Here is a 25,425-nt window from a genome sequence, read left to right as displayed (position 1 = left end):
GGCAGGAGTGAGTAGCCCAGTCCCCGCCCCAACTCGGACAGGAGTGAGGCAGAGTGGAGTAGGGCCGGCCTTCTCGAAGCCAGCCCCATGAGGCAGAACACTGACTCCAAGGGAGGGCCCAGAGGGACACAGAGGGGACAGCCTCTGTCTGCTCGGAACAAGCTCTCAGCTTCCCAGCCCAGCTGTGCCTCGTTGCTCTTTTCGGCCCCAGACCGTGGCAAAGCCCTTCCCCCAAGTCTGCTCCAGGAGCGTTAAGGGCAGGCTCACCAGGCTACCGATGAACGAGGGGCCTGGGAAGGAGGGCTGGCATGTTGAGGCAGGAGTGGGAACCCTGGCCACGTCCCAGTAAGGGCACGCTCACAGCAATGTGGGGTGTGTGTGTGTGTGTGTGTGTGTGTGTGGCCGGGGGGCACCAGCAGAGGCTGAGGGGGGTGACGGGCGAAGCCTGAGGACCTTGGGAAAGAAAGAAGCCCACCCCTAGGCAGTGGTCCCGCCAGCAGGGGAGCGACGGGCGGGCATGGCCCTGAGCCCCTGAGCTGCAGAGAAGCCCGTGCGCGGAGTGTCCCCAGCCTGAGGAAGGGGGCGCCTCGCTGCCCCGGGGGAACCCGCCTTTGTGACCGTCTCGCCTGGTGGAGGGAGGGCCCGGGCCCCTGGCAGTGGGTCTCCGGAGCGCGGGGGAGGGGGCGCTCTGCAGCCTGGCCTGGGCCCCGGGCCCCGGGCCCTCAGCGCCCCGTGAGCAGCAGCGATGCCCCGCCCGGTGGGGCAGGGGGTCAGTGCAGCACCTGGTCCAGCTCGTACTTCTCGCAGAAGCGGCTGGTGAAGGGGAAGCAGGTGAGGTACTCGATCCAGGGCCAGTGCACGGGGTGGACGTAGAGCCAGATGACCAGAGAGGCGAAGAGGCCGGCGAAGACCAGCAGCGAGACCAGGATGAGGGCCCTCTTGCGGTACTTGTCGCTGGTGCCGAAGGTGATGTAGGGCAGGAAGGCGAAGGCCAGCAGCAGGCCGCTGAGGAAGCCGAAGATGTGGGCGATGTTGTCGATCCAGGGCAGGAGGCCGCAGACGAACAGGAAGAGTACGATGGCCGACAGGTTGAGGAAGGCCTTCCAGGGCCGCTCCAGCAGCTGCCAGCTCTGAAAGAGCTCCACGAAGAGGCAGGCGAGGAGGCCGAACTGCGACCCGGCCGGGCCCACCTGGGGCGGGAGGGGGAGGGGAGAAGGGTCATTTCCAGGCGCCCCAGGGGGAAGCCTGGAGCCCCCGGGGACCCGGGTCAGCCTATGGGTGGGCTCCTCCCAGGCGCGGGGACCCTGAACCTGGGGTGGGGGCGGGGATGGGGTCAGGGAGCAGCCGCAGCAGCTGGGCCACAGCTGGGCTTGCGGCACCCACGTTTTCTGCAAACTCTGAGGACCTACTACGGGCCCAGTGGGCGGTCAGTGCAATCAACGCGACAGACAAGCCCACTCCAGGCAGCGAACGGCGGGACAGACAGACCCTGAGCGAGCCAACAGCGTTAGACTGAACCGATCAAAAAACTCGCCGTTTCTGTGAGTCTAGAGTGGCTGGGCGTTGGCGATTCCATACAGCTCAACCCACAGTTATGTGACAGGCAGGTAGGCAGGCAGGGTCGCGGTCACAAAGAGAAACGAAGCAGAGGCGAACAAAAAGAGGGACAAGATCTGGGAAAGTCGGAAGGGATGCCTGAGCATGACCCGGGGGCAGTGCTGTTCCCCTGCACCCGGGGATTAGGGGATCGGCCAATAAGCCCACAGCTTAGCTGTCCATCTGCTGTTGAACCTGGCGTGGGAGGGCGCCGTGTGTCCCTGTGGCAGAGCCAGTGGGGGGGGGGGGGCAGCAGAGCCGGCCCCGCCCCCTGCCCTGCCCCTCCGAGTGCCTACCTCCGCCCGGTAGGGGAGGAAGAGGGCACTGGCGAGGTTGCCGGTGATGCCGCTGAGGATAAAGATGATGGCGATGCGGTGCCAGCCGGCCAGCTTCTCCAGGTCCCGCAGGATGGTCATTTGGAAGACCACAGACACGAAGCAGTGCACCACGCTGGGGAGGGGGGCGCACCAGGCATCAGCCGTCCCTCCTCGCCTCTGCCTGCGGCTGCCAGCCAGGCACTGCAGGGGCAGCGGGGTCTGGGGGGCGGGGGCGGGCAGACATCACAGGGGCCTGGCGGGGAGGGGCGGGCAGCGAGGGGCCTTTTACCCAGCGTGGAGGAACAGAGACAGCCAGAGCCTGTAGAACTGATCTGGGACCTCGGGGTTGAGGAAGGGCAGCAGCCCACACACCTTGTCCAAGCAGTGCACCTGGGGGCAAGCGCGTGGAGGTCAGTGCCCTCGACCCAGCTGGCCCTGACGTGGGGGGGGGGGGCAGAGCCGGGTACCTGCTGCGGGAGGGTACCAGCTCCAGCAGCCTGCGGCGCTCACCTCCTTACGCTCAGGGCCCCGCCAGGCCCTGCCTCACCTGGGAACAGAGTGTTGCCTCTTCGTGGAAATAGCCGTGCATGAATTCACAGTATTCCCGGGTGGTGATCTCACAGCTGGGGGGACAAGGAGGCCAGGGGATGCGTCAGGGCCCTGAGGACTCCTGCCCATTCACCTGCTGCTCAAGGCCTGGCCACAGCAGGCATCGCTGGCAGGAAGGGGGTGCCGCTCTGCGGGGACCACAGCTCCGGGGAAAGCTCCCTTTCATTCTACTCACGCCACGGGTGACCCCAGAGCCACCAGGTAGGGAGGACACTGGCCCGGGGTGGTGGGTGGTGCCAGAGGATAAGAGGAAGCTCTGGGCGGGGTGCCCGGGGCAGAGTGCCCGGGCTGGCTCACCTGCCCTTGGTGCCGATGCAGCACGGGCGGCCCTTGATCTGGCAGTCCATGTGCAGGAAGCCCGTGCGGTTACTCTTGGCCTGCTCCGTGCAGATCTGCCGGGACGGACACCGGGTTGGACCCGGGCAGCGGCAGGCACCCCCTCCCTGCCCTTGCTAGACCATGCTCCACCCCGGACACTCACTGGCCACTTGGTGATGTCGTCGGGCCAGATGTGGGCGCCGCTAGAGGCTGGCTCCTCACAGGTTCTGGAGGCAGGGGTGAGAGGGGGCAAAATGAGGAGCTGTGCCCCGCCCCCCAGCCTGCCACACTCCCCTCCAACATCCCTGCAGGAGCCAGGGGCAGGATACGCAAGGCCGTCTTCTCATGGGTGGCCCAGCGGTGGGCCACCCTGGGACCGTACCTGGGGTCCTGATGGCATACTGCCCCCGATGTCCGCCTCTGGCCCAGATCAGACTTGTCCATGGGGGGGCCTGTGTCATCCTGCCACTTGACAAAAGTGGCCAAAGTCTCCTGGAGGGCGGAGGAGGGTTGGTTACGACTAGGCGAATGTCCCCGTGAGAGTGGGCAAGGGAGCCTCCAGGACAGGGGCTCTTCCCATCTCCCAGACCTCTACCTGCGGCTGACGTTCCCAAGACCTGGCTTCCGCTCCTCTGGGGAGGTCGGCACCCTCCCCGTGCTGGCCCGTGTACAGGGGTGTGTGGGGCCGGGAAGGAGGGAGGGGATGGTCCTCCAGGGGCCCTCCCCAAGGCTAGGGCAAGCGGAGGGCCGGCCCTACCGAGCAGTCTTTCCGCTGGGTCTGGATGCAGCCCGAGTGGTCGTTCTGGACACAGCAGCCCGAGTCCCGCTCAAGGTCTCGCTCCCGAAGCACCAGCTGGTCGATCTGCTGGTCCTTCCGGATGCAGGGTGAGAACTTGGCTCCCAGGTGGATCAAATCGATCTGGGGGAGGGCAGAGAGTAAGCGTGGGCCCCGACCTGGCCACTCTGTTGAGTCTCCCCTGAGGGCCCCCTGACGAGGCGGGGGTCCCCTGGGCAAGCCGACCCCCTGCCCAGCTGGGGGTGACGGGGCCCAGGGCCTTCCTGCTGTGGTGCTGTCCCACCCGCTGGGACCCTCACCGAGCTGGGGCCGATCCAGAAGTTCTCCTGCTGGATGTACTTCACGCTCTCATACACACCTTTGTTCCTGAGCACCTGGGGCAGGGGCAGGGGCAGGGGCAGGGGCAGAGGGAGGGTGGTCAGGGGGTTCCCCATGCCAGGGTAGGGCTGAGGGGTGAAGCTGTGGTGAGCCCAGAGCACCCTCCTGCACGGGCCAGGTTGTGGCCACGGGAGGGATTCGGTGGCCGACGACGCTTGATGCCTCTCGGGCGGGTGGGACCCCTAACTTAGCCTGGCTCACCAGCTGGGTGGTGACGTGCTGGGCAAAGCCCACGGGTGCAATGCCATACGTGCAGATCACCAGCAGCGTGATGATGATGTGGACGAAGGTCAGCCAGTAGGTGAAGTAGGGCCTGGGGACACAAGCCTGGGGTCAGCGGAGCCGAACCCACATCCCATCCCTCAGCCTGTCGAGCCCACCCCCCATCAGCTCCCCTTCTATTCCCCTCCAACTCATCCTTCGTCACAGTGACATCACAGCCCCTACAGGGGGCGCCTGGGTGGGTCAGTTGGTTAAGCGTCTGACTTCAGCTCAGGTCACGATCTCACGGTTCGTGAGTTCGAGCCCCGCATCGGGCTCTCTGCTATCAGCACGGGTCCTCTGTATCCCTCTGCCCCTCCCCCACTTGCTCGCGCGCGCTCTCTCTCTCTCTCTCTCTCTCTCTCAAAAATAAATACGCGTTAAAAAAAAATGCACTCCAACATGTCTCTCCCTGCCTAAAACCCTTAGATGGCTTCCTGCCACCTTGGAATTAAGTCCAACATCGCCCCCTCCTGCTGGCTGCAAGGCCTTACTGTGCCCACCCACATTCTTCTCTTACAGTCCCTGGAACAAACCACAATCCTCGCGGCCCCAGGGCCTTTGCACACGGTGCCTCTTTTGTCAGAAATGCTCTTCACATCTCTCCTTACCCGTCTAACTCCTGCTCACGCCGGCTGCACCCCTCCTCACCAGTTCACTCTCATTCTCCGTCCTCCTTGGGACGCTTGCTATCCTTGTTATTACTTATTTATAATCGGGGTTTAATGTCTGTCAGGTCACTGCCCATCGCACACTGGGAGGACTGCCCTCCTCCAATCCTCTAATTTCCCCCAAGGTCTCTGTGCACATCCTGCCCCACGCTCCCCTCACTCATAGTCCAAGGTTCTGACCGTCCCTCTGGCCCACCGGGCCCTCCCGGTCTCTCCTGTCGGAGCTGTTCTGGGGCCAGTGGGGGATAGCACTCAACGAACGCTTGTCGACTCACTGCTTTCGGGAGCCAGGCTGAGGATCCAGGCCGAGGAAGCAGGGAGGGGGAGGAGGCAGCAAAGCGCCCGGGGACCCCTCCCCGGTGACGCACAAGCTGGCAGGGCAACCCCCAGGGACTCGTCCCTGCTTTCCTCGCCCGCAGGGGGTGCTCGCCAAATGCCGGCTCGGTGAGTAAGGGGGCTGCTGCAGGCGAGGGTCCTGGGGAAGCCGGAAGCTCCCAGGCCTCCCGGGGTGGCCCTCGGCCCTCCTGCCCTCTGCCTGCACCTGAGAGCGGGGACGCCGCCCACAACGCCCGGAGCCGGCCACCTCGCGGCTCACCGGTGGCTGTCGAAGCTCTCCAGCTGGCGCTGCACGGTGCTGCTGATGCTGCGGCGGTAGCTGCGGTTCAGCCAGTTGCCCACCACGCCCAGGCCGTAGTGCCGCCTCTTGCGGTCAAAGGCAAAGTGCTTCACCTTGGAGGCGATGCGCCTGCTGCGCCTGGCCCCGGGCGCCGGGGCTCGGCCCGAGTCCTTCCTGGTGGGGGAGGGCTCTCAGCCTGCTGCCCCTTCCCGCACATCCCAGAAGGGGGCCCGGGAGGGACCTGCTCTGGGCTGGGGGAGCCCTTCCCCACTGCACCACTTCCCTCCGCTTGGAGGAAGGCTGCCCAGAACTCACAGAGGGACCTGCACGCCATCGGGGGAGACCGGGGAGGCCGAGCGTGGGATCCCCCGGAAGTAGCTGGCAGAGAGCGGGGGAGACTCAAACACATCGTCGGGCATGGAGCTCATTTCTTCCTGGGGTGGGGTGGAGCGGGGGACACAGAGAAAGACAGTGTGAGGAGTCCCTGTCCCAAATACTGCTCCCAACAGCTCAATCCAAGGACAGAACAAAGCGGGACAGGCTCTTGGGGAGGGAGGTGCAGGGCATGTGCCTGGGAGCCCTCACAATGATTTCCCCGTTGGCACCTGCCCCGCCAGGTCCCTGACGGAGAGACAGGGGCCCAGGAGCTCCGCAAGGCAGCATATCCCTCCAACCAGGGGGCCCTTGGATCTGTCAGGGGCTCCTGGCAGCGCATGATCAAGGCCAGGTCACCAGTCCTAACTCCCAGGCCACCCCGTACCCTATTCCCGAGGCCCACGCCCCATGCTTGCCTTACTAAAAAATGAGGAGTCAAATGTGTCTGCCCCATCGACCACGTCCTCCTCCAGGAAGCTGGGGTAGGCAAAGCTGCGTTTGATCACCCGGCACCGCTGTCCCGTGGCATCCAGCACGGAGCGCCCCTGTGACAGGGCAGAGGCACGGGCATCAGGCCCCCCCTCCAAAGGGACTGTCAAGCCCATCCTCCCTGGGCAGAGCGTGGCCGGAGACAGGGCACCATCTTCCATAGCCCTGAACGTAGCGCTCTCTCCGCAGTTGGCCGTTTTCCTCTCCCTGCTGACGTCCTGCCCTCTGGCTTGGGCAGCTAGCTCGCCAACACTCGTTCCGCACCCTGACTCCCCAAAACTCGGGCCATCTCCCCCAGCCCCAGCTCCGCGGCACGGCACACCGTGCCCCTGCCACCCCCCCCTCTGACCCCCACGTGCCATGCCCCCTCCTACCTCCGGGCCTCTGCGTGGGCCCTTCCCTCTGCTGAGAAAGCTATTCCTCTTTTGGGGAACTTCTCCTTATTTTTCTGGGCTCAGCTCAAGTGGCTTCCCTGACACGAGCCCCTCTCCCGCACCGACCCTGGCACTTATCACACTGACTAGTGACAACTGCCCCCTCGGGACTGGGGGCTCTCCCAGGGCAGGGACACTGGCTCCTGTCACTCTGCAGCCCCCGTGCCCAGCACATCATAGGGGCCGAGTAAACTCGGGTGAACTGACTGCACATTTCACCTCTGACTTGCCCAGCCCGTGTCGGTGCAGAACCCGGCTTCCCAGACCCTGGAGCGCTGGGGCTGGAAGGCCATGGGCCAGGCCCCGGGCCTCTCTGCCGGGTAACCTCATGCATCCGCTGCCCTTGGCACAGAGGGATGCGCCCAGGTGAGCTCTTGGGGAAACAGAGAGGGAGGGAGGGGCGGCAGGGGCCGGGCAGAGGTATCTTCACCTTGAGGAGGGCGGCGGCAGCCTGAAAGCTCATGTGGGCCACAGACATCCTCTTGCGGCGGGGCAGGTGGGAGTAGCCAGAGCGGACGCTGGTGAAGGATGTGAGGGACAGGACCCCAGGGGTCAGGGGCGGGTGTGGGGCGTGGGGCCTGTCCACCTCGTCCGGGTGGCGGAACGCCCGTCCTCGGGCCAGTGGATCCACGATCTGGAAGAGAGGGAGGGAGGGAGGGAGGGAGGGAGCAGGTCGGGCCCCTGGGGTGTCCCCTGCCACTGCCACCGCCCCTCCCTCCCCCCCCCCCAAACCCACCTTGGGCATCTTGCAGGGTTTTGGAGACTCGGTGCCCTGGAAGGATGGCACCTCCTGGCTGGGGAGCTCCAGGTCCCGCTGGCACGAGGCCTTGAGGCGGCCGTAGCGGACGCTGCAGTGGTGCAGGCTCCTGCGTTGCCAATGCTGCCGCTTCACCTCCCAGTCGCCGCTGACCCCGAACCACTGGGCCGTGCCCCTGCGGGAGCCGAGAGTGCCACGGGGGTGGGCACACCGCGGGGACGAAGACCAACGCGGGCCAGGGCACGTGCAGGGGGGACGCAGGGTGGCAGGGTGCCATGCGCTTGGGTGCAGGGGAGGGGACGTGGGAGGTGACAGCATGTGTGGGCAGGGGACGACAGGCGACAAGGCACGTGTGTGTGCAGTGGAGGGGGACAGATCGGCTCCCCGCTTTTGCCCCTGGGTTGGTACCCAATGACCAGCTAAAAGGGGTGGGCAGGCCTCCGGGAGCCACTCTGTGGGCCGGTGCCTCCCCCCTACCCCACTCCTTGACCCACCCCCACAGGCTCCACCCTGTGACTTTCTACAAGGCACACATTGCCCTTGGGCCTCAGTTTCCCCCCCCGGAACACGGTGTTAACGGATTCTCACGTTCCAGCCCTGCAGGGAGGGCCGCTCATTAAGGCCTTCCCGCTCCTTCTAGGAAGGGGACCCAGGGGCCAGGCCCGGAGAAGGTCCGTAGGGCTGCCGGGGACGGGGGGAGGGGGGGGCGGGCGGGAAGGGTGCTCACTTTCGAATGCTCTGGGACAGGGAGGCCTGGCGGCGGAAGCCTGGGCGCTTCTCTGAGCTGCCCTCCTGCCATCGTCCCCGTGGCTCCTGGAGGCTGACACTCTTCACGTAGGCTGGGTTCCTGGGCCTCTGTGGGAGGACAGGCTGGGACTTGGTGGAGCCCAGAGCCCGGGCCGGCTCTTTTTTGGCTCTCTACGTGAGAGCATGGAGAACAAGCCTCACCCCCAATTTACACGCCCTGAGCTGCTTTCCTTCCAAATGTAAAGTCACCATCTTTTAACTCTTCAGTGACCCCCAGCGTGATTTCCTAGCTCCTGGTTCCCTGTAGGAGGAAGAGCCCCCCGGGGTGAGTGGGTGGCACCAACACAGCACCCCTTTATGCCCCAGGACACTGTTTCAAGCCTGCTCTCAATGAGCCCTTTATGGAGCGCTGGTCCAGCCTGTTGGAAACGTTGCTCATTTCCATTCTCCATGGGAGCCAGGCGCCGCGGGGTCAGGCTGCTGATGCCCAGCGCGGGGGCCCCTTCCCCCAAGCGTGACAGCCCTCGCCCCTGGGCGAGGGAAACAGCCAGTCCTGGGTGGAACCGGGAGGCTTTCTCAGGACCACACATCCCACAGGGAGACCCACAGCGATCACCGGGAGACCGGGCACCTGCGCTCGGGGCCCGCTCACTGTGACATCTGGAAAGGCAGGAGGGGGCACAGGCCTAAGTCAGGGGCTACACAGGCAGCTGGGGCTCAGGCAGAAGGGGCCTCCTCCACCCGAACAGTGCTGTGTGGGCACGGCTGTTGTCTGGGGCAGGGCGGCGAGCCTCCAGGCTGCCCCCTCACCTGTCCCTTTACCTGGGGCAGCATGCTGGCCTGCTCGCCAGGGGCCGCGGTCTCGGGTGGAGGGATGGTGATGGACAGATTGGGCGGCTTCCGGCTCTGCAGGCGGCTGCTGGACACGGAGGAGACGCTCTCGCCATTCTTGTCAGCGGAGGCCATGGCGGGCAGGGGGGCAGCGCGGCTGGAATAGAAACAGGGAGGGGGGCACGAGTGTGTCGAGAGGTGGCAAGACAGGAGGGGACCGGGGGACCTTGGTGCCAGGGCAGGTGGCCCAGGTCAGGCCTAACTAACTCTGGGGTCTAAACCTCGCCACAAGAGACCGAATCTGACCTGGGTGGGGTATTATTGCAAGAAGGTCTATTTCCGCCCTTCGTCCTTCGTTTGCATTCCAGGCCGGCAGGGGCCTGAGAAATCCCCACCTTTCCACCTCCTCCCACTGCAGGACCACACCCAGAAAGGAGCCTGAGGGCAAAGGACTGAGCTGCCAGGTGACCTTGGCCGCCTTGTCAGCCTGGTCAAAGTAGGCCAGGGGCCAGAGGGCATCTTCTTGGGACCCAGAGCCCTGCCTTTGATCTCGGGGCAGGGCCTGGGGGAGGATCAGGAGAAGGCTCCGGGGCCACCCAGTGCGCTGGCCACAAAGAAGAGGTCCACAGCTGTGCGGGGAGCAGGTGCTTTCTGGGTTTCTAGCAAGGAAGTGGCTGCGCAGCCTGATTGCAGATAGAGAGAAAGCCACCGTGCTGGTTCCTGTCCCCTGGGCTGCCTGGTTCCTTTTTCAAAGGTAACTGAAATTGCCACCTGTCTGGTACTTCTCTCTTTTCATGGAGGAAAAACGCTATATCCTAACCATAAAAGTGACATGTGCTCAGACCCAGAAGACCTATAAAGCAGACAGTGAGCTCATGGCCTGCCTGTCACCCCATCTGCCACCAAACAGCCCCTTTGCAGCTGGAAAAGGACACACATACTTGGGTTCTACACACGCTCCTGCCACAACTTTTCTTCCATAGTGTGTGCGTCTTGTCCCATCAATGCACACAGAGCTACCCTATTTTTCTTGTTTTTAACGTGTATTTATTCTTGAGACACAGAGACAGTGTGAGTGGGGGAGGGGCAGGCAGAGAGGGAGACACAGAATCTGAAGCAGGCTCCAGGCTCTGAGCCGTCAGCCCAGAGCCCGACACGGGGCTCGAACTCACGGACCTCGAGATCGTGACCTGAGCTGAAGTTGGACGCCTAACCGACTGAGCCACCCAGGTGTCCCTTATTTTTCTTTTCTTAAAAAATGTTTATCTATTTGAAAGACAGTGGGGGGTGGGGTGGGGCACAGAGACAGGGAGATAGAGAATCCCCGAGCAGGATCAGCGCAGAGCCCGACATGGGGCTTGAACTCACGAACCGTGAGATCACGACCGAGCCGAAATCAAGAGCCGGTCACACTTAACCCACTGAGCCACACCAGCGCCCCTAGATTTCATTGAGTGACTACCAAGATTTCATTGAGTGGAACATACCAAGATTAAACCAATTCCAGACTGATGGCTGCTGAGGGTGTTTTCGGCATTTTGGACTTGTGCCTGGTGCTCACCGACACCCCTGCCTAGACCCAGACCGGGTCCTTGTCCCAGCACTAACCCAAGACAAACTTCCAGAAGTGGAGTTGCTGGGTTGAAGAGTAAGTTCATCTTGAATATCAATGGATCTTGGGAAATGGCCTTGCCAGAAGGAGGTGGCAATTTACTGACTCCGCCCCCATCTGGGGCTTTTCTACTCTCACTTCGGTCACCAGCCCCCACTTCCCCTTTGACTCCGCCAGAATCAAGGCCCTCTGCCTGTTCTCTTCTCTCCCTTTCATCCCTCACTCTGCCCTTTTCCTGGCTAAAATCTGCGGCTGCTTTCTCTCCCCACTTCCCGAAGCTGCTGGAGCGGCTTTGGCTTCTCCTCCCCTCCTGTAAGGCCAGGGGCGCCACATCCACCTGCTGATACAGCGGGGCTGACCCCGGCTGTGCACGGACGCGGGGAGTCACGCGGGAGCCCTCCGGGTAAGGGCATGTGGGGCCGACGGGTGACAGAGGGTGACAGCAGCCACGTTTGTCCCGAGTCTGTCCGTCCCCTCCATCTCCACCTCTCACCCGAAGGACCACAGGCAGCCTCCCAAACACTCCACCCGCCGCCCCTCGAGCCCCCACCCTCATGACCGTCCTCTACGTAACAACAAAAGTCACCTTTTAAAAGCACCAATCACACCACATCACTCTCTGCTCAACAGTGTCCCACGATTTCCCATTCTCCCTTAAAACGGACTCCAAGCTTCTCACTGGGGCCTTTGAGCCCTGAGTGGCTGTGTCTCCTCCTTGCCCCTGACCCGGCCACTCTAGGCCCCCGACTGTCTCACACCTGCTAAGCTCGGCTAGGGGCGCCGAGGGGTCACGGTCAAAAGCACGCTGCAGGTGGGTGGTTCTGGGCTTGACCTGCACAGAGGCCCGCACTTGACCACAGGTCACCCAAGCCCTCACCTTATAATGGGGGAAAGACCTCCCCCCCAACCAAGAGAGGCGCCCTGGGCATCAGATGACAGAATGCACGACACACGTCCAGGCTGTATGCGCACACAGAAACGTGGGCGGAAATGTTCACGGCAGCATGATCAGCAGGGCCCAAAGGTGAAAACGACCCCGATGCCCATCAACAGACAAACGGACCAACAGAAGGTCCCACATACACACAATGGAATGATTAGTCACAAACAGGAGGGCAGCGCTGACATGGTCCAGCAGGGATGAACTTTAAGGATGTTTATGCTAACCGAAAGAAGCCAGACACAAGGGACGCCTGGGTGGCGCAGTTGGTTAAGTGGTCGACTTGATTTCCGCTGAGGTCGTGATCTCATGGCTCTCATGGCTCTGTGCTGAATTAAATGTGAATTACAGCTCAATGAAGCTGTTAAAAAAGTCTCAGGCAGGTGCTCCCCAAACGTCAGGCCTCTGCCTGCGCTGGTCCCTCCATCCCCACGTCAGATCATCACAGGGTGGGACAGGTAGCTCCTTCCTCTCACTCTGGTTCCAGCCGGAGCGCTGCCTCCTCCGAGGAGCCCCCCTTGACTGCCTGAAGCAGCCCCCTGGCCCTCCCCTCCCTTCAAGTCTCTCCGTCACTCTACCCGGGTTGCCTCCCTCTCTCTCTGCCTTGTTCACTGCTGCGCCTCCACCTCCAGAGGAGTCCCGGGCCGCAGACAGCATCAGTTCGTACGTGTCGAAAAGCAAACAAATAAGCAAACACTTGCTGCCCCTCCCCCCACCCCCTGCTAACCGGGTTCCTACCTTCGGATCTGGGCTGAGCTCACAGCTTCCTGGGTCTTGTCGCAGGGGTCTTTAGAGCATGATCTAGTATGTTCTAGTCCTTCCCTCACTCTCTGCAGATGCTCTGGGGTCAAGTTTCAGCTGTGTGGGCAGGTGCATAGACGCAAAGGCAGCTGGTTCCAGGCCGAGCAGGGCAGCTCCTTAGGCGCGTGCAGTCTCTAAGGAAGGAAGGGCAGACTCAAGCAGGCGCGTTGGGACCAAAGGACCTTTTAATCTTCCTGACCTCAGTCTCTGCATCTGTAAAACGGGGTAATCCCACCGGCCTCGTGGGTGAGGGGTTAAAGGCTATGTTCTTGCCACCTGGAGTAAGAACCCCTCTTGGCGGTGAGCTGGGTGCTCAGACGGCCGGGCAGCCAGGGGGGGTCCAGCCTCAGAGGGTTTGCCTAAAAAGCCACCTGCAAGCCCCCACCCCCTCTCTGGGCTAGGAACCCCAAATCAGGGTGGCCTCTACTTTATTTTTCCTGTTTCAACATAACTTCACTACACACGTTTAACTTAAAGTGCTGGCTGGCTGTCTTCTGATCAACATTTCCTTTCTTCAAAAAAAATTGTTTTTGGGGGGAGCGCCTGGGTGGCTCAGTCAGTTGAGCGTCCGACTTCGGCGCAGGTCGTGATCTCACGGTTTGTGGGTTCGAGCCCCGCGTCGGGCTCCGTGCTGACAGCTCCGAGCCTGGAGCCTGTTTCGGATTGTGTCCCCCGCCTTTCTCTATGCCGCTCCCCCGCTCACGCTCTGTCTCTCTCTCAAAAGTGAATAAACATTAAAAAAACTTAAAAAAAATTTTTTTTAACGTTTATTTATTTTTGAGAGAGAGACAGAGCGTGAGCGGGGGAGGGACAGAGACAGAGAGGGCGACGCAGAATCAGGAGCTGGCTCCAGGCCCTGAGCTGTCAGCACGGAGCCCGACACGGGGCTCGAACCCACAAACCGCGAGATCACGACCCGAGCCGAAGTCGGACGCTCAACTGACTGAACCACCCAGGCTCCCTTCAACATTTCCTCTCGATTAGAGTAAGGCAGGTATTTCAGACAGTGTTCAAATGATTCAGAAGTCATATTCGTGTGTTTTTTTTTTTAGAACGTTTTTTAAAATGTTTATTGAGAGAGAGAAAGAAAAAGAGGGAGACAGACCAAGCAGGTGCCACACTCAGCAGAGAGCCCAACGTGGGACTTGATCCCATGAACCGTGAGATCACGACCTGAGCTGAAATCAAGAGTCAGACGCTCAACCGACTGAGCCACCCAGATGCCCCACAAGTTGTGTTCATTCTTTAAATGATTTATCCAGGTCACATCCACACAACATAAGATCAAGCATCTGAAGGTAAAGAACTCTGTGATATTTCGCTCTAGGAGCTCCTGCACAGGGCACACTTGGCAGCAGACCCTCGGGGAGCAGAACCCTGACAGCTACCAGAGGCGGGACAGGTCAAGTATTCCTGTGCAACCAGGCCTGGCTTGGCCCTTCACATGCATTACCCCATTTTGTCCTCAAGACACCTTTCAAAACAGACATCTGCCATCGCTCCCCTTTTGTGGCTGGGAAGGGAGGAGGCTCAGAGGGGTTAAGTAACTTGCCCAAGCTCACACAGCCAGGAAGGGAACAGCTGGGTCTCTTTAAGAAACAGGAGCCACCCCCCCACCCAGCCCAAAGCTAGAGCACACTGGGGGCTGGACGGCCCCCTATCAGGGTGACAGTGGAGTCCAGCCCAGAGGGAAATTATACTCAAAAGCACTTAGACTCTGTTCCTCAGAGGCCCGGGGTTACCAAGAGGGGCCCAAGGGGCTACCGTGGGGCCCACCAGAGGCTGGGGGCAGGTCTGCGCCCTCCCTCTGACTTCACGGGGCAACAAAGGCTTCCAACCACAGGAGGAACTTTGCGGGGGGGGGGGGGGGTAGTGGGCGCCAGAGGGGGTCCTGAGGAAGAGCTGGGGGCCCGGGATGTTTCTGCTTTGGGTTTGACCAACAGACTCAAGCATCCTTCTTTCTACTGCAAAGTGCTGGGAGACCTGACCCCACACCTCAGGGCAGACTGGCCATGGACGATGAGGCCGCCCAGAGATCACGGGCAGATGGGCCTTAGCGTTGGGCCAGCCGGCTCCTCAGATCCCACTTCGCGTCTGCTCTGGGAACAGCTCCCAGACAACAGCCTCACCTGGGGCCCCTGCACGGAAAGTTCTCCAATTTAGTCTCCTTTGGGACCAGGGTGCAGTGAGAGGGCACCAGGCAGGCACTGTCCTGGGAAACTGGCACCAAGGAGGGAGGGAGGCAGGCGGTGGAGGAAGGCTGGGAGAATAGGGCTGCCGAGTCCAAGCTTGGGTGAGCTCATCAAGAAGGTAGGATCCTTCTGGAACTCAGGGCTGGTCACACTTGCCTGGAGTAGATACCCAGGGCCCTTCAGAACCTGCCCCGACCCCCACCTGATACACCAGTGTCCCTGCAGATTCCCAAACCCTCACTTTCTTGTCTGAGGCCCTGCACCTCCCCTGGCCGCACTAGGCTCCACCTTGTCTGCCTGGGCGACGCCAGGTGAAATGTCACCTCCTCCAGGAAGTCTGCCCTGTCACCAGACAGAACCAACCACTTTCTCACTTGCCTCTCCTGGCATTCTGCAGAGATCTGCCTCTGCGTAGGCCTGGGCCCTGGGCAGAGGCAGGTCTGGAATAATCAGGCCCCTGCTAAGGGCTGATGGGATGGGAGGCAGGTGGGGGGGGAGGGGAATGCATGCATGGCTGCAGACTGTCAGTCCACATGGACCCTGGACCAAAACTACCTCCCCCCATCCTGCACCCAGCCCACTCTGGAAAGCTCCACGAAGTGCCCACTGCCCTGCTGTGGCTCTGTGACCAGATGCTGTCCCAGGATGAGCCCCCACTGGGTCCCCCGTTCCCCCCTCCCCAGCACAGCCCAGACTCCCCAGCCTAGGACCCGCTGTGTTGCAGACCATCTGTGCCACTGTCTTGACAGAAATGAGGGCAGACACAACCTTAGGCGGTAGGACTGGGGAGACTGGACCGGCCCCAGGGCACTTCTGGGGGTCACGGGGAGAAGCGGCCTGGCCCTGGAGAACAGACGCAGGGCTGCGCGCATGCCTTCCTGGGGCGCAGCATGGTACCCAAGACCGTTTTCACCATCTTCGTGGCCAAGGCCACGTCCTGGCCTGTAAAGAAACTTCACCCTCCCCCCTTTCCTTCACTGCTAAGCCAGGGAGTTGGACGAGGTGATGGCCCAGCATCGATGCCCACGAGGCCCACACATTTAGTACAAAACACCACTTTCCCACAGCCCCTCTCCACCATGGAGGGGTGAGCCTGCTCCTGAGACTGACCCCACACTTGTGCAGAAGCACCAGAATCCCAGTTCCTTCCGAGAGCGGCAGGGGGCAGAGGGTAGGGCCGGTAGTGTGGTGGGGTCATGGAGGAGCCCAGACAGAAAGTGCTGGAGTTTTGGGAGCACCCCGCCCCACACATGTCTCCCACGCCCCAGAAATGCTCGCTCACTGCAGAGGAAATTGTGACATCCTGGGACCGGGCTTCCTCCTGGCCCACAGTCACATCCGCTGCTCCAAGACCCCCTGGGTTGGTGCAGCAGCCAGCCTCCGGGTCGGGGTGGGGGGGAGCGTGGAGAGTCTGAGAGCCTGTCCCACCCAGCGAGGCCAATGCCACCTGCCCAAGCTGGATCCTGGCCTCGCTGGGGCCCTCCCCCAGAAGGACCTTCAGCCCCTGCCCAGGGTAGTTGGAAGACTTCGAAGGGGCCTGGGTAGGGAGAGGGGACTGAGGGTGGAGCCCGTCCGTCGTGGGGTGGGGTGGGGCAGATCCAAAGAAAAAGTGAAGCGCACAGTTCAAATGACCCAGAGGGACCCAGGGGCTGACACTGTCACCCCTGCACCACGCCCACGACCCGTGGTGTGACCCAGCCGCCGGCAGCCAGGGGCACATGACAGAAACGGAGACTCAGAAACCACTCAGTGATGCCCACAGAAAACCCGGTTTCCTCACAAAGGGTGGGGCTGGACACTACCAGCCAAGCCCTATCCCGACAGTCGCAGCCGGGCCTCGGCCGGAGAGGTCCCCTGCCCCCGATCTACCAGCGCACGTCCAGAGGGGGCGCTGGAGGGGCCCCCAATCCCCTCCCCACCTGCCTGTCACCGATGCACCCTAGCAGGTGTCTGAATGCTCCCCTGGTCTTGACGGGGTCTCCGGAATCCCCAGCCTCTGAGGACTTCACGACCCAGGACAGGGAGTGAGCCGCAGCAGTTGACATCGGCGTGTAGCCTGCGTGTGGCCAGAACTGGGGACCAAGGGGAGGGAGGGAGGGAGGGAGGGGCTCGGGCAAGGGGCGAGCATGCCCTCCAGTAGAGGACAGAGGGAGACCACTAGGAGCCACCAGATCGGATCAGGAAGTTCAGGGGACCTCCTCCGGCGGGGGGGGGGGGGGGGGGGCGGCGCAGGTCCCCTGAACCGAGGAAATAAAGACACCGCCACTTGGCCGTGGGTGAGTGGGCCACGGGAGGTCCAGAGGGAAGGGAGGCGGCTCGGGGCTGCGGGGAACCTGTCTGTCCCCTGATGAATCACAGGATGACAGGATGACAGGATGACGGCCTGGGGCAAGGAAGTGGCCTCTCTCCCCTGTTTCCCTGTCATAGAAACTGAAACCGGCCTGTCCCTCCGCCACAGCCCTTCTGGGAACCAGGTCGTTTTTAGAAAGCTGCGAAGAGGAAGCTGGCCCTCACCCACTGTGCAACCCCCAGGCAAACCCTGGCTTCTGCTGACCTCGGGAAGTTGCTCTAGCTCGAGGCCCAGGCGCTTATGTAAAGGCGGTCGTATGTCTAACCCGTCTCCCTACGGGCTTCCTGATGGCCAGTGACTCACCCGCGCACCTCCCTGCCCTGCTGAGTGGGGCCGGGAGCAAAGGCCGGGAAAGTGCAGAGGCGACTCTGAGGGCCGGGGATCAGGACTTAGGAAGGCAAAGGACGCGGGGGGACGGGAAGGGAAGGGACCACCACGTCCCCCTTGGAGGCTTTGAACTCCAAGTCACTCCCCGGTCAGAGTTAGAGAAGCCAGCAGGAAGTGTCCGCGGGCCTCTCCGTCCCTTCCGGCCAGCACCCACTTCCCTACTACACTGGCACCTGTGCTCAGCCCAGCCTCACCCTGCCCTGCACAGGGAGAGGCCGCACCCACAGAGGACCCCGGCCCAGAGAGCCCCCATGTCTTCACCCCGACACCTTTAAGGGCTTTGCTCACACTCAGTTCAGAAGGCAAAGAATGGAGAGGAGGGGGCACAGTCAGGGGCTCGAGGACCTGCTGGCTTGTCCCCACTGTCCCCACCAGACCCCAGGTTCTGGATTCCCCTTGACCCAGTTAGAGTGGCTTAGGTAGCAGGGCCGACCACAGACCCAGGAAGCGGGCCCCGGGCTCCAGGCTGAGGCTATGAGCCTGTGGGAGTCCGGGGTGGGGAGGCCAAGTTCTTAGAGGGCCGCAGACCCCGACGCCCCTTTGTAGTACGCATCAGCTTTCTCAGGACCGCACGCCAGCAGGGCGGGCGGAGATGTGAAGGCCCCGTCCTCTGTGGGGGCCCTGGGCCCAGGAAACTGGCTGAGCTGGATGCAGCAGCCGCTGGCAACATGCAGGGGCAGGCAGGCGGCACTCAATGCCGCCACGTGTCCCCAGCTGGACACAGTGCTGGGCCCTGCCCTCCCAGGTGCCCTCTGGGACTTTCTGGACTCCAGAAGCTGCTCGTAGAAGCACACGAGGGGACAGCAGCTGAGCAGGGATGCACGTGCCCTTCCACACCCCAGGAAAGCAGCAGCTCCCAGAGCCTAGGGGCCAAGTGCAGCTTGGGGACCATAGAAGAAAGGGAGCACAGGGGCCCGTCCTGGGGTGCTCTGCCCAACGGCCCAGCCTCCTCTGGGAAGGTGACACGTTCTGTCCCAGTTCTGTTACTCCCTGAGCATCACAGTGAAGAAGGGAGGAGGCAGGGGGGCTAGGCAGCTGGGTGGCTCAGTTGGCTGAGTGTCGGTTGAGCTCAGGTCGTGCAGTTTGAGCCCCGCATCGGGCTCACTGTATTGAAGCTGAGGTCGGCACACGTGGAGCCCACGTCAGGTCCTCTGCCCCTCTCTCTCTGCCCCTGTCCCGCTTGCTCTCTCTCTCTCTCTCTCTCTCAAACATAAACTTTGTCTATCTAAAAAAAAATTTTTTTGTAATGTTCATTTTTGAGAGAGAGGGAGACACAGAATTCAAACCAGGCTCCAGGCTCTGAGTTGTCAGCACAGAGCCCGACGTGGGGATCGAACCCACAAACTGTGAGAACCTGAGCCAAAGTTGGACGCTTAACAGACTGAGCCACTCAGGTGCCACCAAAATAAATAAACTTAAAAAAAAAAAAAAAAAGGAAGTGGCATCGGGGGTCCAGAGGCCCTGACTCTTTCTGGGCCAGATACCGGGGCAGAAGAGGCTCCTAGAAAAGGAGGTGGTGTCGGGTCAACATGGCGTCCAGACATCAAAATCCAGGAGGCACAGAGGACCCCCATTAGATTCAATAAAAACCTACCATCAACAAGGCATACCATAGTCAAATTCACAAAATACTCAGGCAAGGAGAGAATCATGAAAGCAGCAAGGGAAAAAAAATTCCCTAACATGCAAGGGAAGACAGATCAGGTTTGCAGCAGACCTATCCACAGAAGCTTGGCAGGCCAGAAAGGAGTGGCAGGATATATACAGTGTGCTGAATCAGAAAAATAGGCAGCCAATAATTCTTTATCCAGCCAACACCGCTGGACGCCATGTTGACCCGAGCTTGGTGCGGACTTGGGCTTTGCTCCAAACAGGCAAGAGGATCTGTCTCTCTTAGGATCCTGCCGTGCTGGGAATTGGTTTTTGTTGTGTTTTCAAGTTTATAATTATTATAATTTCATAATCTCTGCATCCAACGTGTGCTGGAACTCACAACCTCGAGATCAAGAGCCAACCCTTGAACCAACCCAGCCGGGTGCCCCTGGCAGTTGGGTTTTCACTGGCTGAGGCCCAGCCCATGCTCAGTGGTTGGGGGAAGGATGGGGTCCAACATCGGTTGGGGAGCGGGGCGGGCCTACTTCACCCCTGCTGGAAGCTCCCTGACACCGAGGGGTGACCAGACTGTTTCCAGACAGGACCACACTCAGTACCCAGAGCAGGGCTCTGTCTTGAGTTTGCAAGGGTGGGGTCCGCCTACTTTCCACCCACCTCTTTGTGGCCTGGCTCCAGACGGTCCAACTGGGGCACCTGGGAGGCTCCGTCGGTTAAGTGACTCTTGACCTTGGCGTAGGTCGTGATGTCACGATTCATAGGTTCAAGCCCCAGCTCAGAGCCTACCTGGGACTCTGTCTCTCCCTCTGCCCCTTCCCCCCTTTCTCTCTCGTATGCTCTCTCTCAAAAGAAAAACACACTGTCCAACTGGGGGAGACTGGTGCCCAGCCCTAAATGCTGTGTGCTGCAGGCAAGCCACTTCACATCTCTGACCCTAGTCTGTTTATGCATAGCCTCCCGGGAGTCTGAAATCTAGGTGGCTTTGTCACCATTAGCCAGGGCTCACTTGGGTGGACATTCAGCAGAGGGACAAAGGCTTACCATAGTTTATGGAGAGGTAAGCACCTTGCCCACGACCACTCAGCCGGAAGTCAGGCCCTGGGCTGTCCTGGGTCCCCCTCACTTCTGGAGGCCCAGGCCGGCCCCCACGGCTGGGAGGGAGCATGCCAGGCAAACAGTTTTCAGCTTGTAAACACTCATTAAGGAGCTAATAAACCTGACTTTCCAGAACCCTGCCCTGGAGCTTGCTGCTTCCCTCCAAGGGGCTGGTCCCAGCCCCAGTGGCTGCTAGACCTTCGGGGCCCTTGGACCTGGGCTCATCCAGGCCATTCAGACAGGGGAATGTGGGGATTTGTAAACCTTACTCACCGAAGTCCCTGCGTCCCTTTGGGGCAGCATGGATTCTCCTGTTGAGGAATGAGGAGGGCTGCGGGGAGGACAGAGACAGGACTCAAACCCTGGCCTGGCCACCTACTTGCTGGGAGACTCTGAGCAATTTGCCAGAGGAAACTGAGCCTCGGTTTCCTCTGCTGTGAAATGGGGGGATGCCTCCCCCATCCAACAGAGAGGACATGAGATTATGAATGCACAGAGCCTAGGCCGCTATCGCTGGCCAGTGATCGGTAGCTTCTTTTATTCCTGGTTGACCACGGCGCACTTGGGTCCCTACATCTGAGCCAAGAGCCCCAGTGGTGACAGATCTCTATTTGACAGGTGGGGAAACTGAGGCTCAGAGAAGTCAAGTCACCTGTCCAAGGCCCCAGAGTTAGGGGGTAGTGATGCCTCTTGCCACCTTGGCACTGGTGAGGCAAAGCGGCCACAAAATGGGCCTGGGGTGGTGACCGAGTGGTCCGTGGGCTGCGGGCAAGTGTAGGTGTGGGCCTCTGAGACTCAGGAGTCCCTCCCAGCAGCCCCTAGGCAGAAATGACATCACCTGGCACTTAGGTAGTGCTTCTCAGCTTATCACAGGGTTTTCTCAAACATTCTCTCACACTGCCCTTATCTCATCATCACCAGTGAGATCAAGGGCTCAGGCCAGATTTTAGTGCCAAGTCCTGCTCTGGCCCCATCCCACAGCGGGTCCCCCACCTCCTGTCTCAGGCCTTCTGGGGGCCACCCTGGAGGCCTGACCTGGGGAGGGCCATCCGGAGAGGACAAAGATGCTTCCTGCCGTCCGGCAGGGGCGGGACCCCCCCGAGGATGCTCTTGGCACAGGCTGTGGGGCCGCACGTGGGAGGGAGAGGAGGCAACCAAGGCTCTGAATGGCTTACCCCGTTCCTGGCCCCAAGAGCCCGGCCGGAGGGAGCAGAGCTGAGGGTCACCACCGCCATGACCCCCTTGCCCCCCCATCACAAAAGTTGGGGGGGGGGGGAGCAGGGAAAAGCCCCGGTTGGGAGAAGCCAACAGTTCCTGGTCTGAGACTCCACTCCCACTTGGAAACCCACCCTCCCGTTCCCTCTTCCCTCCGCCTCTCGGAGCTGAGGTTCCCCACCCCGGATCAGCCCCCCTACAGAGTAATTCTAGCACTGTTCCCCAGCATGTTCTTATCGAGTCCTCCCCAGAGCCCACGAGGCAAGGCCCCTGTCGTCCCCACGGGCCTGTGCCAAGGGCCACAGACACACTCCTAACAGCAGGCGTGATGCCACTATCGTGGCAGCTCCTACCTCAGGCTCCCGGCCCCCCAAGACTTCACGTGTGACACCACTGGAATCCTCCCGGCAACTCGTCCCGAGGCTCTGTTACCCCACTGTATAGCTGAAGAAACTGAGGCACGGGCTCTAAGTGACCCTCATCCTACCGACCACTATCTCGTAGGACACTGTGCCCGCCAGCTTCTGGGCCTTGCTTCTTGGCTCCCCACGCTGGGAATCCCCCTCCTACCGCCCTCCCACCCTCCTGGCCGGCATCCCTGATTGGCATTGCCCACTTAGCTCCGACCATTTTCCTAGCACCCCGCCCCCACAACATGCCTTCTGGCAGCGTCTGAACGGCAGACAAATGACTTGTGTCTGGGTTCCCCGGGTAAGCGCACACAGTGACGGAATGTGGACGCAGTGCTCCTACTTCCCTGCAGACGAGGTGATGAATTCTTATTTACACACCTCCAACTCCCATTAGGGAAGCAACACTAACTTTATGGGCTGTGTGGGAAAAGCCCTTGCTTTCCCCCCAGTGACGGGACAGGTGGGGCCACGTGCCCTGGCCTGTATCCTCGGAGCTGGCTTCGCCCGGTCGCCTTCCCAGCCCAGCCACCACGGGTGAGTCTGGCCTGCACTCCCAGTGGCCACTGACGTCCCCGCCAGTCCTCCCCCCAGCCTGGCTCAGCTGGATGGGAACCCGGGAGCAAACGGGTGAGCTCACTCCGGAAATCCCCGAGGGTGGCCAGCGTAACACTGCTCCAAAGTGGGTGGTACAGGCCGGAGGGGATGTACAGAGATGGGCGGGGGGGCGGGGGGAGGCAGCCCAGAGAGCACATCTCCCCAGATGCCGCACCGCGAGGCAGGCGGGAGGCTGGGGCCACCCCGATGCTGCTACCACTCGTCCTGAACCAAAAAGAAGTGGCAGGTGGCTCGCTGAAGTCACCCGGACAGGAGCAGGTACGGGCATGCACAGACACACCCCCTCGGCGTCTTCCTGCTCTTATCTGCCGTCTCATCGGGCACAGTCTGTCGTAGGTTGACGGGAACCCTCTGAAGGGCTCCAGCCACCGGTAAAAACACCACCACCGACGAAGAGCCTGGCTCAGACCCCGGCGGCCTCTACAAGGTATTTGTGCCGCGATTAATTCGTCCTCTGAGAAGAACAGAAGTGCCCTCCTGGGCAGTGTGGGTCTGTGCGTGTGTGGGATACCACGGAGACCTACAGCTCACAAATGAGCGAAGCAGATAGGAGTCAGCTGGCCGTTTACCAGCAGGTGGCACAAGGTTTTGGGGCTGGGCCTGGGAACCGCAGCCCAGGTTCAATATCAGGCTCTACTGCTTAATTCCTGAGCAGCTTTGCACAAGTCTTGAATGCTGCTTTGTGCCACGAGAGACACTAAAGACAGAGGCCCCTGTTTCGGGGTTTTCGATCAACAAAACGATGGCAGTGCCATTCCAGCCCTTTTGAAGTTTAAAAGCAAAACAGCCGACAACAACGAAAAACAAAACCCACCAAAAAAACCCCCCCCCAGAAACTGCCACCTGCCCTCTTGCCCTGCCAGAGTTCTGGGTGGGTCCAGGAGGCCAGGGTCCAGAAGTGAACAGAACGTGGACAATGGACACTGTCAGGAAATGGGAAGGGAGGGCAGTGGAGTGGCCCGGGCTCCTGGGCAGGGACCGTGTCTTCATTCCATCCCATCCTTCGAGGACAGCCCCCCGCCCCCCCCCCGCCCCAGCCCCCGAGAACTGAGCCAACATTTCTGAGCTCCATTCAAAGGACTCGTCCCTACTGGGGTCCCCCTGGCCTGCCCCCTTGGCTAACATCAGGAGCAGGGGCTGCCTCGCTCTGCCAGCAGGGGGGGCCCACCCTGGGGCCTCTTGTCTAACCCAGGGTTCCCACAAGCCACAGAGGACCTTTTTATTGCCGGAGGGAAGCAGATTGGAGAGCCACAAGGAACTAGAAGCCTGTCAGTCCTTGGATGTTATTTTCCTGGTGTAAATAACCAGAAGAGTTAGGTGTCAGGTCAGAAGGGAAAATTCCAGCAGGTCACATGGCATTAGGCGTCCATGCCTGTCTCAGCAATCCAGCTTTGGGAAAATCTATGAGAACAGAGTTGTCCCCATTCCCTCCCCCCCAACCAGGCGGATATTTGAGCTGGAGGGCTGTCCTGGCTCACCCTGCATGGGAGGCTGCCTTAGGGGTGAAGCACTCCAGGACTGAGCCTTGAGAGGGCCCTGTGCCCAGCCCCTGGGACTCAGCTCCTTCCCCACAGCACCCAGACCTGCTTCCTGTAGGGCCCCCCCTTTGAGCAGGGAAGAGGCAGGCTGATGGCACCAAAGGAAGTCCTAATGCTGGGGGGAATAACTGCCCTCACAACTTAAGTTTACTCTGTTCTTCTCCTGACCCCTGGGGAAACTGAGGCAAGCAGGGGCAGTCCAGAAGTAACTTGACAGGCCAGGTGCGGCTCCGGGGTCTTTCAACCTCAGCGCAGCAGTGACATTTTGAGCTGGTTAATTCTCTGTGGTGGGAAGCTGCCCTGTGCACCGTAAGACGTTTTTAGCAGCATCCCTGGCCTGTACCCACCAGATGCCAGTGGGAACACTCCCCTCCTTCTCCTGAGTTGTGACAACCAAAATGTCTCCAGACATGATCAAGTATCTCCTGGCACCAAAAATCAGTCCCCTGCTTGCCCCTCTGCCCTCCCTACGAAGTGGCAGGAACACAGAGGCTGGGCTCATCCTTTTACCAGCAAATGTCACGAACGCGGGGTCCTAAATTATTTGGGAACCAGAAGCCAGTTCACGTGTGGGGTCATCTGGCAAGTCTCCCCCCCCCCCCCGCCCCCTTTAGCCTTTCACCCAGTTAGGCAGGGGCTGAGACCTCAGCTCCCCCTCTGCCCTGGGATGGGAGAGTATGTCTAGCAGACATAATCCTTTCTAACCCGCACCTAACCCAAGGCCCTTGCAGCAACAGAGGGGACTGCTGGGTCCAATTTCTGAGCTCCGACCTAAACTTGCTGTGAGTCCACTCTCCCGCACCTGTTTCCACCCTGGCGAGGCTGAAAGCGGCCAGGCGGCGGCCCGCTGCTCGTCCAGGAAGAGAAAGGGGAGGGAAGGGTCTGAGTTCCAGGAGCTTCTGAAACCAAGGCGAGACTGCGCGGTCCCGTACCCAGACAGTCCCCTCTCTTCCTCCCGGGGGCTTTACACTTCTGCTCAATCGTCGTGCCCCCTACATCTGGTGACCCGTGGCCAAGGGACCTCTTAGGCGTCTCGCCCCGGCCGAACCCCAGGGACCGGCAGCCCGGGTCCAGCAGCCCCGTCCGAGCCCAGCCCCGGCCTCTAGCCTCGGGCGCGGCCCACGTGGGGCCCGAGCGCTCCGCAGGTCGGGCGCCCTCGCGGGCCCCGCATAGTAGCCCCAGGCCGGGCTCGCGCCGGACCCCGCGGACCCCTCTGAAGCCTGCGGCCCGGCCGCCGCGTGCCGAGCTCCGCCCTTCACCCCGCGCTCACCTCCCTGCGGCCCCACGTCCCCGGGACGCAGCTCCGAGCGGCGCCGGCCAGCGGCTGGGCGGTGGCTCCTGGGGGCGGGGCCCCGGCGCTCCGCCTCTTCCCTACCTGCGCGCGGGCGGAGGGGGCGTGGCCTGGCGGTCCGGGGCGGGACCGGGCGGCCCCGGCGACCTGGGGCGGGGCCTGGCGGCCTG

At 61.4% G+C, this 25,425-nt stretch overlaps 1 protein-coding gene across 4 annotated transcripts; it reads right to left on the bottom strand.

Annotated features, from left to right (window-relative positions):
- Positions 1 to 298: 298 nt before the first annotated feature.
- On the bottom strand, positions 299 to 25,362 carry RHBDF2 (rhomboid 5 homolog 2). Of its 4 annotated transcripts, XM_058702604.1 has the most exons (20): positions 25,235 to 25,348; positions 20,457 to 20,514; positions 12,486 to 12,682; positions 9,187 to 9,352; positions 8,345 to 8,472; positions 7,597 to 7,792; positions 7,291 to 7,494; positions 6,354 to 6,482; positions 5,878 to 5,996; positions 5,542 to 5,736; positions 4,216 to 4,327; positions 3,936 to 4,010; positions 3,598 to 3,759; positions 3,223 to 3,332; positions 3,004 to 3,067; positions 2,820 to 2,914; positions 2,461 to 2,536; positions 2,203 to 2,303; positions 1,893 to 2,046; positions 299 to 1,190 (listed from the first exon to the last, which is right to left on the bottom strand). In XM_058702604.1, the coding sequence occupies exons 4-20, from the start codon at positions 9,328 to 9,330 to the stop codon at positions 771 to 773; spliced, it is 2,484 nt and encodes an 827-aa protein (XP_058558587.1). In that variant the 5' UTR covers positions 9,331 to 9,352; positions 12,486 to 12,682; positions 20,457 to 20,514; positions 25,235 to 25,348; the 3' UTR covers positions 299 to 770. The 4 variants fall into 4 exon arrangements, with proteins under 4 accessions (XP_058558587.1, XP_058558586.1, XP_058558589.1 ...); XM_058702603.1 differs by lacking the exon at positions 20,457 to 20,514 and having other exon boundaries at positions 25,235 to 25,362; XM_058702606.1 differs by lacking the exons at positions 20,457 to 20,514; positions 25,235 to 25,348 and adding an exon at positions 16,679 to 16,831.
- Between the last annotated feature and the right edge of the window lie 63 nt (positions 25,363 to 25,425).

The sequence above is a fragment of the Neofelis nebulosa genome, chromosome 16 (genome assembly GCF_028018385.1).
Source record: "Neofelis nebulosa isolate mNeoNeb1 chromosome 16, mNeoNeb1.pri, whole genome shotgun sequence".
NCBI classification, from domain to species: Eukaryota; Metazoa; Chordata; class Mammalia; order Carnivora; family Felidae; genus Neofelis; species Neofelis nebulosa.
The sequence above is the reverse complement of the archived record's forward strand: the minus strand, read 5'-3'. Positions and strand labels throughout refer to the sequence as shown.